At 46.2% G+C, this 14,585-nt stretch overlaps 1 protein-coding gene across 1 annotated transcript; it reads right to left on the minus strand.

The window, feature by feature from the left end:
- Window positions 1-1,737: 1,737 nt before the first annotated feature.
- On the minus strand, window positions 1,738-2,573 carry LOC109767947 (uncharacterized). Its single transcript, XM_020326681.3, has one exon. It carries the CDS (start codon window positions 2,485-2,487, stop codon window positions 1,987-1,989), a length of 501 nt encoding a protein of 166 aa, XP_020182270.1. The 5' UTR covers window positions 2,488-2,573; the 3' UTR covers window positions 1,738-1,986.
- Window positions 2,574-14,585: the final 12,012 nt, after the last annotated feature.

Here is a 14,585-nt window from a genome sequence, read left to right on the forward strand (position 1 = left end):
CGGAAGAAATTGCACAAACATAGTTCATCACATACTACATAGTTCATCACATGATCAACAAGCTACAAGCATAGTTATACTACATACTATGTTAAACTAGTACTAGAGGGGCGTCGGATCTAACGGCGGAGAGGTCGCGGCATATGGACGACGTCGTGGAGGAGTAGAACGCTCAATCCTCCTCGCCGGAGCTGCACAGGTCGACGTACTTTGCCGCCTGCTCCTCGCGGATGCGGCGCCACTCCTCGGCCTTCTCCTTGGCGGTGAGGTTGTCGGCGACCGCCTGTCGCCACTTGAGGTCTTCGAGCTCCTCGACGTGGCGCCGGCGCTCCGCCTCCTCGCGCACGCTCCGCTCGGCGATGGCGGCCGCAACGGCGTCGACGTAGTCTTCTGGCCCGATGACCACGCGACGGCCGAGCGGAGCGGGCTCCTCGGGCTCCTCCTTCACGGGGACGAAGGCGAACGCGTCCGGCTCCTCCTCGTCCTCCGACCACTCCCTCTTCATGGGGAGAAGGCCCGCGCCGGAGGAGGAGGAGCTCCCGGCGTACAAGGACCTCGCGGAGGAGAAGGACGTGCGCCGGCGCGTCGTACTCCTCTGTCTCACTCCGCTGGAAGCTCGCCGGCGTCGACAGGCCGCGGTTGGTCCACTTCCGGGCCCTGCGCTTCCTCGCGCCGTCGGACCGTACGCGCCGCTCGCGCTCCGGGTCCCTTCCGCCGCCAGATCTGCTGCCGGAGCCGCGTCCGGAGCTCCACATTCGGCCCCACATGGCGGCTGGAGGCGGGGCAGGTGGTCACCGACGGCGAGAAATGTGGAGAGGGGGAAGGGGAATCGCGTGGCTCGGCGACGGCGAGGGATAGGGTTTGAACCCGCAAACGAGTCGCGAAACCGCAGTTATAGCAGTCGGGGCGTGCGGTTTGCGGGCCGGGCGAGTATGCGGGCTCTGTTCTGGCCGGAAAATTGGGCCGAGCCCGCATACTCGCCGGAATTTTGCGGGTCTGCGTGTTTTGCGGGGTCTGTTAGAGTTGCTCTAACATATGAAAACGCCTAACTACTGTGCGTTTGCTTGAGAATTTTTTTTATTTTCCATGTTTTCTGAAAATATGGCAGAAGTGCCCGAATTTCATTACTTAAGAGGGAATTTAATATGCACACAAATAACAATCGAACCCTATGGGCCTTGTATAACTTAGGGTTTTTTTGCTGTCATTGGATGTGCATCAACCCCATTGGCCGCCACCCCTTAGTCCTATATAGATAGATCAACCTCATAGTGTTTTCTTTTGATTTTATTTAGCCAAAAAGTTAGTCGTTGTTGCACCTTTGTGTACTCCGTTTGAGATAATCAACATTTCATCTATACTCGCAATATCCAGATTGTTTCCACCACATTCTTGATTGTCTTTTATTACTTGCAGGTAGACCTTCTTGGTCATGCTAACCATGCATCCAACATTGACGGTAATATTCATGAGACTGGCGTCAAAGCCGTTCTCCATCCAAATCGACAAAATATTTCTCATTGTAAGATTGGGACACCCATGCCCTTATCAAGGACCTTAAAAGGTGTGGATTTATGCTCCGGGACACCTTAAGGAAAACCACTTAGTGATTGAGCTCATGCTTCGTTGGCTGAGGCTAAAAAAATGGCCGAGACTTTGAGGTTGTGAGGTGCTTTGGTTAACCTCCGCCTCTCGAACAGAGATTAGCCTAAAGATAACACTACAGTACGCCCTCCGTTAATTGCAACGAGATTCAGATTTATTGGATTACAAAGATTACAAGGACGGGGCATGCATGGCGCGACACGCATTATTTGAGGTTCCCGAACGCTAATCATGCATGCGTGCATGCATGATGGGAACGATTGTAAAGACGAAGAAAACGCAAACTAGCCAGTGAAGAAGACGTGGCAACGATCGACATTGCCACAACTCATCTCCTCACCTGATCCCGTCGCAATACTAGTAGCCATGTGCAGTTCAAGATCACCCCTGCACTATGGAGCTGAGCGGCAGGGCGGCGGCGCCAACGGCGTCATGGCAGGCGCCGCTCTGGCAGCCCTGGCCGCAGAACTCGACGCCGAGCCCGCAGTATCCGTACTGGCTGCAGCAGAAGTTGCTCAGGCACGGCTTGTCGGCGCTGCACTTGATGTTGGCGCGGCAAGGCCCGTTCTGGCAGCCGGCGCCGCAGTACTCCTGGCCGTAGCCGCAGAACCCGTGGCCGCTGCAGCAGTGGTTGTTGGGGCACGTCACGGCGTTGCCCCCGGCCTGGGCGCCGCAGCGTTTGGGCTCGTAGCAGGCGCCGCTCTGGCAGCCGTCGCCGCAGTAGTTGGCGTCCATGCCGCAGTACCCCCACGCGCTGCAGCAGAGGTTGTTGGGGCACTCCATGCCGTCGGCCGCGTGGCCGCACTGCTCGGCGTGCGCGCCCGCCACGGCGATGGCGAGGACGACGGCCGCGCCGAGTGTGAGGGCCTTGGTGCTCATCATCTTCTTCCTTTCTGCTGGCTTGTGGATCTAGTACTGGTTGTGTGTGTGTGTGTGTGTGTGTGTGTTGTGTGTGTGTGTAAACTGGTGGTGCTCTCCTCTCTTTATATAGGCGTTCTGGTTCAGTTCAGTTTATTAATGTAGGAGAAGCACCTCTTGCAAAAAAAGATACTAATCACCAGCGAACGTTCGCTGCCTAGCTTGGCATTTGCGAACACGTATGGTATTATTAGGGGTGATGGCAGTTTTCAGAAAAAAGCATGGCAGTTCTTTATTTTTGGTGCAATTTTCGTCAATAACTGTCATCCTTTGGATTTGGATCTCATCCCACTGAACATCAACCAGTTAACATGACCGGAAAAAAATGCAAGTCCAAACCTGCTTCCCTAGCTCTCCATGTGGCTTTGGTTGTTTGGATGCCAAGAATTAGACGTGAGTTTTGAAAACCAGTTTTGAGAGGATTTTTAGGAAAACCAGTTTTAGTTAGTTTTTCTGTTAGGTAAGTGTATACAATTCTTTGTTTGAATAGAAAACAAAAAGAAAACACGATTAATCTCTCTTCTTGGGCCAGTTCCTCGAGGACGGCGTCGCCATGGACAAAGCGAACCACGTGACAACGGCGTTGTCGAGGACCAGTTCCTGCGGGCTAGTCGGCTACGCAGGGCGTGCAACAGGCGGCTTGCCGCGCGACCCCGCCTCAACCGCAGCCAGAGAGGAACTAGGTCTAGGGTGCAGAGGCACTACCGCCCGGCGACGGGATGCACGCCCTGCTATGTCAGGGCAGAGAGCAGTGCAGTTGGTGTGACGTTGCTGCATTCGCTGCTCTACTGAGCTCTGTTGTTGCTACAAATTTCACAAAAAGAAGGATTGGAATGGGCCTTCAACTACATCTCCGTGCTGTTCAAGTGCTTGTTGAATTACTTCCTTGCTGGTTGATTAACTTATACTCAGTAGTTAGTTCCCATGAACCTCCGCCTGGAGTGTAGCGACGGGAGAGATCAGGTTGTAGCTGTCGCCGGTGTACAGGAGAGGAGTTTGTCGGCCATGCTCACCCTGCCCTCGGCGGCCGCTCCCATCTCGCCGTCCCAACACGACGGCGGCCACGTCCGGACCCCTAGCGGCGAGCTCGCCAGTGGTGCGAGCGCTTCATTGATGTCCTGGCATAGCTCGTTTCACCCTCCAGTGGACTTTCAGCGTCGCCATGGTTGTACCTGGCAGAACGTCGCAGTGTTCGTGGCCGACTCCGTGTTCAGCCAAAACGAGTATATAGAAAAACGTCGATTAGTCGTTTTTCCATAAACTCGGTTTTTGGGCTTTTGTAAAACTTAGTTTTGCATATCCACGATTCTGTTAGACAATCCAAACAAGATTTTTGGTTGTTACAACTGAAATCGAGTTTAAAGGAAACTAGTTCTCTATAATCTACGTAACCAAACAACCTAAGATTCGTGTGTTCGTAATACAACCCCTCAACTTTAGCCATTCCTTATGATGGGTTCTATCACCAACTAAACAAAACTCAGGGTTTCCAGTTTGGATAGGACACACAGGAAGCGTCCCGGTCCGAGCTCTCAGCACTTCATATTCTCATTGTTGTCCCTCAGCGCTAGTAGCGAATTCACCACAATGGGTGAGGGTAGGCCAACAATGAAAATGTTCATACAAATTTAAATTATTTATAGTTTTAAAACTCTTTTATATGATATAAAGGCTATGGGAAAAAACAGGGTGGTCCGCCACCTTCTAGCTCCGCCACTGCTCGCCCCTCACAGTGGTGGAGCCATGAATCTTAGATCGGTTGAGGTGACAATGAGGCAAACTATTGATAACAATTAACAAGAGGCAAAATATACTGATACACACATTTTCCATATGATCTTAGAGGTTAAGTTGAAAAAAATAAGCACATATATACACAAATGTGGGATGATGGGCGCGGTGTGTGCTTGCCCATCCTAGCGAAGAGTGTATTGTAGGGACGAGTTCAAATGCTCCTGCTGAACAGTAAAATCGGAAAAATTATAAAGAAATTAAAAAATCTGAATTTTTTGTGGAAATTTTGAAGGAATGTTTGAAATTCGTGCAAAGTTTCATCCAAAAAATCATATTGGTAGAAGTCGTGGTAAAAATAATAATTCAGAGCTCCGAAATGTGTTTGAAAGTTCAGAGCATCGGTTATGTTTTTTTTGCCACGCCTTACGCTAGTGTGATTCCGTGATGAAATTTTGCATGCACCCCAAACATTCCTTAAAGTTTGTAAAAATAAAAAATTTGAATCTACTGTTCATCCATGAGCATATAAGCTCACGAGTAGATATTCCGCGTCCCAAGTTCTTCCTCGTGTAACACATATCTTCCTAATTCTTGAATTGTTTCCATCCTAAATTTCTCTCTTCATTCCGAGTTAGGAATTTTAAAAACCACATGGACTAATATTTTCATTCGAAATTGACAGGGAAGAATTATTGAATCGTTTCCCTTTTTATCGATTCCTTTTATTATTTCATTCTAAAAATATTGCCATGCGTATGTTAACCTGAAAAAAAAAGATTGTTAATGCATGCATGGATGGATGCGCACGCACTTGTTTTTTCTGTGATTCCAAAAAATTCCGTTCTTGATAGATGTGGCAGTACTGTACTGCTGATAAACGCATCTGCGTGCGATAACGTATACGTGTCCATCGACCACGTCGGTTGATCGTTCTCATCCACAGAGCTGGCGCGCAGTCGCATGCATGGCATGTGATCGATCCGAATTCTGAGCACGTTGTGCTTTGCGTCAATGTACGTACGATACGATCGGGAGATCTTCTCTTTTGTTTTTCTGAGAGCGCGTACTATTATGCCAGATGTAGTTTTGAGACTTGTGACCGGTTTATTTTTGCGTGTGCGTGGCAGGCATGCATGTAACGCTAGTTAGGATCTATTCCTCGTTCGTTTATGTTGTGTGTTTTTAGGTTGGATTCTTGGATCTACGTTACTCTTTATCAGTGACGGTTGTTGTTTTGATGAGGTGGTTCTATGATGTCTTACATGACGACTCTCTGACTATCTACTACAACAAATTTTGTCCAGCTTCAACGAGAACGATGACAGCCGCACGCCTTCTTCCCGTTTCAGTTCTTATAATCATCTTAGATGATCAACGAATCTGGATGTAATTTTTATTATTTCTTATTATTTATTGTATTATCATGATTAGAGATGAATAGATCAGAAGTTTTTTTAAAACTAGTTGGGAGGAGTGATCACTGGAGCAGTGGCATCTCGCGTGCATCGGGTATCACGGCCACGATGGTATTAGAGCGTTGTGCTTGTGGGAGCATGTTGCTAGCGAAGACGGAAAAAAAAAACACTCGTGGAGTATGCGGTAAACGGATGGCCCTTAAAGAAATGCCGCTTAGGCCTTGTATAATGGGGAATGCTTGTGCATAAGTGATTAGAGCATCTCTAACAGACCTTGCATAACGTCGAGCCACAAAACGTATTTGCAGTTTGCGAAAAAACGACATTGCGAGCCGGCGCGGACGGCTGCAGAGGCAGATCCCGCAAAACGGACCTATATAAAAGGATATTCGAGGAATATACTCTTTTACGGGTCGGCTTTGTGGGCCTGCTCTTGCGCCGCTGCCGTCGGTCCGCAAGTATCAATACCACACCACAAAATACAACGATCATCTACACTACAAAATAATTATTAAAAAATATCAATACCACAGCACAATACAACAATCATCCACGTTACAAATAATTATTTAAATCGCCGAAGCAAACTAAATAATGCAATATAAAACTTGTCCCAAATATAAATAACACATGAAATAAATAAAAATGAATAGAAAAATGAGTTTTGTTACTGTCCAGCCCTTTGCCAATGTTGTTCAATGAGATTCTCCTGAAGCTGAAAGTAGGTGTTTGCATTTCAATCTCCTTGTATGTCTGAAAAAAGCTCAAATTCAGTTAGGGTCTCTAGCTGGTTTGACACGGCTACCCACATTGTCGTAGAAGAACTCCAAGTTCATGCCTCTCTCATTTTCGAGAATCATATTGTGAAGGATAACACAACATGTCATGATGTTTTTCAAGGTCCGCTTGTCCCAAAAATGAGCAGGACCACGAACAATGGCAAACCTAGATTGCAAAACACCGAATGCTCTTTCAATGTATTTTCGGGCTGCCTCTTGCACCCTTGCAAATTCACATTGTTTTCTAGTTTTCGGTTCTTTGATGCTCTTGACAAATGTGCACCAAGGAGGGCATATACCATCTGCAAGATAGTACCCCTTTGTGTATTCATGCCCATTGATAGTGTAGTTTCAAGCAGGAGCATCACCACTAGCAAGCCTAGCAAACAAATGAGACCGTTGCAACACATTGATATCATTGAGAGTGCCCGGCATACCAAAAAAGCAATGCCAAATTCATAAATCCTCGGATGCTACGGCCTCTGGTACAATTTGCATCACGAGACTTCCCGCAATACATTCCCTGCCATGCCTTCGGGCAATTTTTCCAATTCCAATGCATCCAGTCAATGCTGCCTAGCATGCTAGGCCAACCTCTCCTGTCATTAGATGCCATCAATTTTTTTGTCATCCTCGTTGGGTGCCCGAAGATATTCAGGACCAAAGACACGGATGATCACTTTGCCAAACCTACGCACTAACTCAATGTGGTATCTTTTGAAGGAAATATGCCCTAGAGGCAATAATAAAGTTTTTATTTTATTTCCTTATGTCATGATAAATGTTTATTATTCATGCTAGAATTGCATTAACTGGAAACTTGATACATGTGTGAATACATAGACAAAACAAAGTGTCCCTAGTATGCCTGTACTTGACTAGCTCGTTAATCAAAGATGGTTAAGTTTCCTAACCATAGACATGTGTTGTCATTTGATGAACGGGATCACATCATTAGGAGAATGATGTGATGAACAAGACCCATCCGTTAGCTTAGCATGTTGATCGTTTAGTTTTTATTGCTATTGCTTTCTTCATGACTTATACATGTTCCTCTGACTATGAGATTATGCAACTCCCGAATACCGCAGGAACACCTTGTGTGCTATCAAACGTCACAATGTAACTGGGTGACTATAAAGATGCTCTACAGGTGTCTCTGAAGGTGTTTTTTTAGTTGGCATAGATCGAGATTAGGATTTCTCACTTCGTGTATCGGAGAGGTATCTCTGGGCCCTCTCGGTAATGCACATCACTATAAGCCTTGCAAGCATTGTGACTAATGAGTTAGTTGCGGGATGATGCATTACGGAACGAGTAAAGAGACTTGCCGGTAACGAGATTGAACTAGGTATGATGATATCGACGATCGAATCTCGGGCAAGTAACATACCGGTGAGAAAGGGAACAACGTATGTTGTTATGCGGTTTGACCGATAAAGATCTTCGTAGAATATGTAGGAGCCAATATGAGCATCCAGGTTCCGCTATTGGTTATTGACCGGATATGTGTCTCAGTCATGTCTACATAGTTCTCGAACCCGTAGGGTCCGCACGATTAACGTTCGATGGCGATTTGTATTATGAGTTATGTGTTTTTGGTGACTGGAGTTTGTTCGGAGTCCCGGATGAGATCACGGACATGACGAGGAGTCTCGAAATGGTCGAGAGGTAAAGACTCATATATAGGACGATGGTATTTGGACACCGGAAGTGTTCCGGGTGATACCGGGTCACCGGAAGTGGTTTCGGGCAACCCCCGGCAAAGATATGGCTTAATGGCCAAGTAAGGGAACACTCCAGCCCACAAGGGGCTGGTGCGCCCCCTATAGGGCCAGCCACGTGGGGAGAAAGGGAAAGGAGAGGAGGAAAATGAAAGTATGAAGTAGGACTCCTACATCCTTCCCCTCCCCCCTCCTTCCTTTCCCCCTTTGTCTAAATATGGTAAGGGGGGCCGAATTGGACTAGGGGCCCAAGTAGGATTCCTCCTACTTGGGCGCGCCCTAGGCTACCTCCCTCCCTCTACCACCTTTATATACATGGGGAGGGCACCCATAGAACACACATCAATTGTTCCTAGCTGTGTGCGGTGCCCCCTCCACAGTTTGCTCCTCCGGTCATATTGTCGTAGTGCTTAGGCGAAGCCCTGCACGGGTCACATCACCAACACTATCACCACGCCGTCGTGCTGACGGAACTCTCCCTTGACCCTCTGCTGGATCAAGAGCTCGAGGGACGTCATCGAGCTGAATGTGTGCTGAACATGAAGGTGCCGCACATTCGGTGCTTGGATCGGTTGGATCGTGAAGACATTCGACTACATCAACCACGTTACTAAACGCTTCCGCTTTCGGTCTACAACGGTACGTAGACACACTCCCCCCACTCGTTGATGTACTTATCCTAGATAGATCTTGCGTGATCGTAGGAAAAAATTTAAATACTACGTTCCCCAACAGTGGTATCAGAGCCAGGTCTATACGTAGATGTTATATGCACGAGTAGAACACAAAGAGTTGTGGGCGATTATAGTCATACTGCTTACCTGCAACGTCTTACTTTGATTCGGCGGTATTGTTGGATGAAGCGGCCCGGACCGACATTACATGGCCGCGTTCATGAGACTGGTTCTACCGATGTGCTTCGCACACAGGTGCCTAGCGGGTGTCAGTTTCTCCAACTTTAGTTGAATCGAGTTTGACTACGCCCGGTCCTTGTTGAAGGGTAAAACAGCACACTTGAGACAAAATCGTTGTGGTTTTGATGCATAGGTAAGAACGGTTCTTGTTAGAAGCCCGTAGCAGCCACGTAAAAGTTGCAACAACAAAGTAGAGGGCGTCTAACTTGTTTTTGCAGGGCATGTTGTGATGTGATATGGTCAAGACGTGATGAGATATAAATTATTGTATGAGATGATCATGTTTTGTAACCGTTATCGGCAACTGGCAGGAGCCTTATGGTTGTCGCTTTATTGTATGAAATGCAATCGCCATGTAATTGCTTTACTTTATCACTAAGCGATAGCGATAGTCGTAGAAGCAATAGTTGGCAAGACGACAACGATGCTATGATGGAGATCAAGGTGTCAAGCCGGTGACGATGGAGATCATGACGGTGCTTTGGAGATGGAGATCAAAGGCACAAGATGATGATGGCCATTTCACGTCACATATTTTGATTGCATATGATGTGTATCCTTCATGTATCTTATTTAGCTTAGTACGGCGGTAGCATTATAAAATGATCCCTCGTTAAATTTCAAGGTATAAGTGTTCTCCCTGAGTATGCACTGTTGCTACAGTTCGTCGTGCCGAGACACCACGTGATGATTGGGTGTGATAAGCTCTACGTTCACATACAACGGGTGCAAGCCAGTTTTGCACACGCAGAATACTCGGGTTTAACTTGACGAGCCTAGCATATGCAGATATGGCCTCGGAGGACTGGAGACCGAAAGGTCGAGCGTGAATCATATAGAAGATATGATCAACATAGAGATGTTCACCATTGAAAACTACTCCATCTCATGTGATGATCGGACATGGTTTAGTTGATTTGGATCACGTGATCATTTAGATGACTCGAGGGATGTCTATCTAAGTGAGAGTTCTTAAGTAATATGATTAATTGAACTTTAATTTATCACGAGCTTAGTCTTGATAGTATTTGCAAACTATGTTGTAGATCAATAGCTCGCGACGTAGCTCCCCATTTATTTTTTGATATGTTCCTAGAGAAAAGTGATAACCCACAAGTATAGGGGATCAATTGTAGCCTCTTTCGATAAGTAAGAGTGTCGAACCCAACGAGGAGCTAAAGGTAGAACAAATATTCCCTCAAGTTCTATCGACCACCGATACAACTCTACGCACGCTTAACGTTCGCTTTACCGGAAACAAGTATGAAACTAGAAGTACTTTGTAGGTGTTTTTGGATAGGTTTGCAAGATAATAAAAAGCGAGTAAATAAAATCTAGGGGCTGTTTAGATGAAAACAGAGAGCTTTTTGTTACGAGAAAGTTATTTGTCCCTAGGCAATCGATAACTAGACCGGTAATCATTATTGCAATTTTATTTGAGGGAGAAGCATAAGCTAACATACTTTCTCTACTTGGATCATATGCACTTATGATTGGAACTCTAGCAAGCATCCGCAACTACTAAAAATCATTAAGGTAAAACCCAACCATAGCTTTAAAGTATCAAGTCCCCTTTATCCCATATGCAAACAACCTACTTACTCGGGTCTGTGCTTCTGTCACTCACGCCACCCACCATAAGCAAATCATGAACATATTGCAAACCCTACAGCGGGAATCCCTCACGCTTGCGCGACACGGAGAGCACCATAGGACATCACCAATAATAAAACATGCAACTCAAACCAATCTTGATCATAAAATAGCCCATAGGACAAAACGGATCTACTCAAACATCATAGGATAGCCATACATCATTGGGAAATAATATATAGCGTTGAGCACCATGTTTAAGTAGAGATTACAGCGGGTAAGAGAGAGGTTACACCGCTGTTGGGGAACGTAGTAATTTCAAAAAAATTCCTACGCACACGCAAGATCATGGTGATGCATAGCAACGAGAGGGGAGAGAGTTGTCCACGTACCCTCGTAGACCGTAAGCGGAAGCGTTAACACAACGCGGTTGATGTAGTCGTACGTCTTCACGATCCGACCGATCAAGTACCGAACGTACGGCACCTCCGAGTTCAGCACACGTTCAGCTCGATGACGTCCCTCGAACTCCGATCCAGCCGAGTGTTGAGGGAGAGTTTCGTTAGCACGACGGCGTGGTGACAATGTTGATGTTCTACCGACGCAGGGCTTCGCCTAAGCACTGCTATGATATTATCGAGGTGTAATATGGTGGAGGGGGGCAACGCACACGGCTAAGAGATCAATGATCAATTGTGTGTCTAGAGGTGCCCCCTTGCCCCCGTATATAAAGGAGCAAGGGGGGGGGGGGGTTCGGTCGGCCAAGGGGAGAGGCGCGCCAGGAGGAGTCCTACTCCTACCGGGAGTAGGACTCCCCCTTTTTCCATGTTGGACTAGGAGAGAGAGGGGGAAGAGGTGGAGGGGAGGAAGGAAAGGGGGGGGGGCGCCGCCCCCCTCTCCTTGTCCTATTCGGATTGGGGGGGGGAGGGGCGTGCAGCTCTGCCCTGGCCTCCTCTCCTCTCTTCCACCTAGGCCCACTAAGGCCCATTAAGTTACCGGGGGGTTCCGGTAACCTCCCGGTACTCTGAAAAAATCCCGATTTCACCCGGAACACTTCCGATGTCCAAACATAGGCTTCCAATATATCAATCTTTATGTCTCGACCATTTCTAGACTCCTCGTCTTGTCCGTGATCACATCCGGGACTCTGAACAACCTTCGGTACATCAAAACATATAAACTCATAATATAACTGTCATCGTAACGTTAAGCGTGCGGACCCTACGGGTTCGAGAACTATGTAGACATGACCGAGACACCTCTCCGGTCAATAACCAATAGCGGAACCTGGATGCTCATATTGGTTCCCACATATTCTATGAAGATCTTTATTGGTCAGACCGCATAACAACATACGTTGTTCCCTTTGTCATCGGTATGTTACTTGCCCGAGATTCGATCGTCGGTATCTCGATACCTAGTTCAATCTCGTTACCGGTAAGTCTCTTTACTCGTTCCGTAATACATCATCCCGCGACTAACTCATTAGTCACAATGCTTGCAAGGCTTATAGTGATGTGTATTACTGAGTGGGCCCAGAGATACCTCTCCGACAATCGGAGTGACAAATCCTAATCTCGAAATACGCCAACCCAACAAGTACCTTTGGAGACACCTGTAGAGCACCTTTATAATCACCCAGTTACGTTGTGACGTTTGGTAGCACACAAAGTGTTCCTCCGGTAAACGGGAGTTGCATAATCTCATACTCATAGGAACATGTATAAGTCATGAAGAAAGTAATAGCAACATACTAAACGATCGAGTGCTAAGCTAACGGAATGTGATCCCGTTAATCAAATGACAACTCATGTCTATGGCTAGGAAACATAACCATCTTTGATCAACGAGCTAGTCAAGTAGAGGCATACTAGTGACACTCTGTTTGTCTATGTATTCACACATGTATTATGTTTCCGGTTAATACAATTCTAGCATGAATAATAAACATTTATCATGATATAAGGAAATAAATAATAACTTTATTATTGCCTCTAGGGCATATTTGCTTCAGTCTCCCACTTGCACTAGAGTCAATAATCTAGATTACACAGTAATGATTCTTACACCCATGGAGTCTTGGTGTTGATCATGTTTTGCTCGTGGAAGAGGCTTAGTCAATGGGTCTGCAACATTCAGATCCGTATGTATCTTGCAAATTTCTATGTCTCCCACCTGGACTAAATCCCGGATGGAATTGAAGCGTCTTTTGATGTGCTTGGTTCTCTTGTGAAATCTGGATTCCTTTGCTAAGGCAATTGCACCAGTATTGTCACAAAAGATTTTCATTGGTCCCGATGCACTAGGTATGACACCTAGATCGGATATGAACTCCTTCATCCAGACTCCTTCATTTGCTGCTTCCGAAGAAGCTATGTACTCCGCTTCACACGTAGATCCCGCCACGACACTTTGCTTAGAACTGCACCAACTGATAGCTCCACCGTTCAATGTAAACACGTATCCGGTTTGCGATTTAGAATCGTCCGGATCAGTGTCAAAGCTTGCATCAACGTAACCATTTACGATGAGCTCTTTGTCACCTCCATAAATGAGAAACATATCCTTAGTCCTTTTCAGGTATTTCAGGATGTTCTTGACCGCTGTCCAGTGATCCACTCCTGGATTACTTTGGTACCTCCCTGCTAAACTTATAGCAAGGCACACATCAGGTCTGGTACACAGCATTGCATACATGATAGAGCCTATGGCTGAAGCATAGGGAACATCTTTCATCTTCTCTCTATCTTCTGCAGTGGTCGGGCATTGAGTCTTACTCAATCTCACACCTTGTAATACAGGCAAGAACCCTTTCTTTGCTTGATCCATTTTGAACTTCTTCAAAACTTTGTCAAGGTATGTGCTTTGTGAAAGTCCAATTAAGCGTCTTGATCTATCTCTATAGATCTTGATGCCCAATATATATGCAGCTTCACCGAGGTCTTTCATTGAAAAACTCTTATTCAAGTATCCCTTTATGCTATCCAGAAATTCTATATCATTTCCAATTAGCAATATGTCATCCACATATAATATCAGAAATGCTACTGAGCTCCCACTCACTTTCTTGTAAATACAGGCTTCTCCAAAAGTCTGTATAAAACCAAATGCTTTGATCACACTATCAAAGCGTTTATTCCAACTCCGAGAGGCTTGCACTAGTCCATAAATGGATCGCTGGAGCTTGCACACTTTGTTAGCTCCCTTTGGATCGACAAAACCTTCCGGTTGCATCATATACAACTCTTCTCCCAGAAATCCATTCAGGAATGCAGTTTTGACATCCATTTGCCAAATTTCATAATCATAAAATGCGGCAATTGCTAACATGATTCGGACAGACTTAAGCATCGCTACGGGTGAGAAGGTCTCATCGTAGTCAATCCCTTGAACTTGTCGAAAACCTTTCGCAACAAGTCGAGCTTTATAGACAGTAACATTACCGTCAGCGTCAGTCTTCTTCTTGAAGATCCATTTATTTTCAATGGCTTGCCGATCATCGGGCAAGTCAACCAAAGTCCATACTTTGTTCTCATACATGGATCCCATCTCGGATTTCATGGCCTCAAGCCATTTTGCGGAATCTGGGCTCACCATCGCTTCTTCATAGTTCGTAGGTTCGTCATGGTCTAGCAACATAACCTCCAGAACAGGATTGCCGTACCACTCTGGTGCGGATCTTAATCTGGTTGACCTACGAGGTTCAGTAATAACTTGATCTGAAGTTTCATGATCATTATCATTAACTTCCACACTAATTGGTGTAGGTGTCGCAGAAACTGGTTTCTGTGATGATCTACTTTCCAATAAGGGAGCAGGTACAGTTATCTCATCAAGTTCTACTTTCCTCCCACTCACTTCTTTCGAGAGAAACTCCTTCTCTAGAAAGGATCCATTCTTAGC

This window comes from Aegilops tauschii, chromosome 3 (genome assembly GCF_002575655.3).
Source record: "Aegilops tauschii subsp. strangulata cultivar AL8/78 chromosome 3, Aet v6.0, whole genome shotgun sequence".
Classification (NCBI taxonomy): domain Eukaryota; kingdom Viridiplantae; phylum Streptophyta; class Magnoliopsida; order Poales; family Poaceae; genus Aegilops; species Aegilops tauschii.

Excerpts from the sequence above, each read along its gene's own strand:
- LOC109767947 (XM_020326681.3), bottom strand. The coding sequence starts at position 2,487 with ATGATGAGCACCAAGGCCCTCACACTCGGCGCGGCCGTCGTCCTCGCC.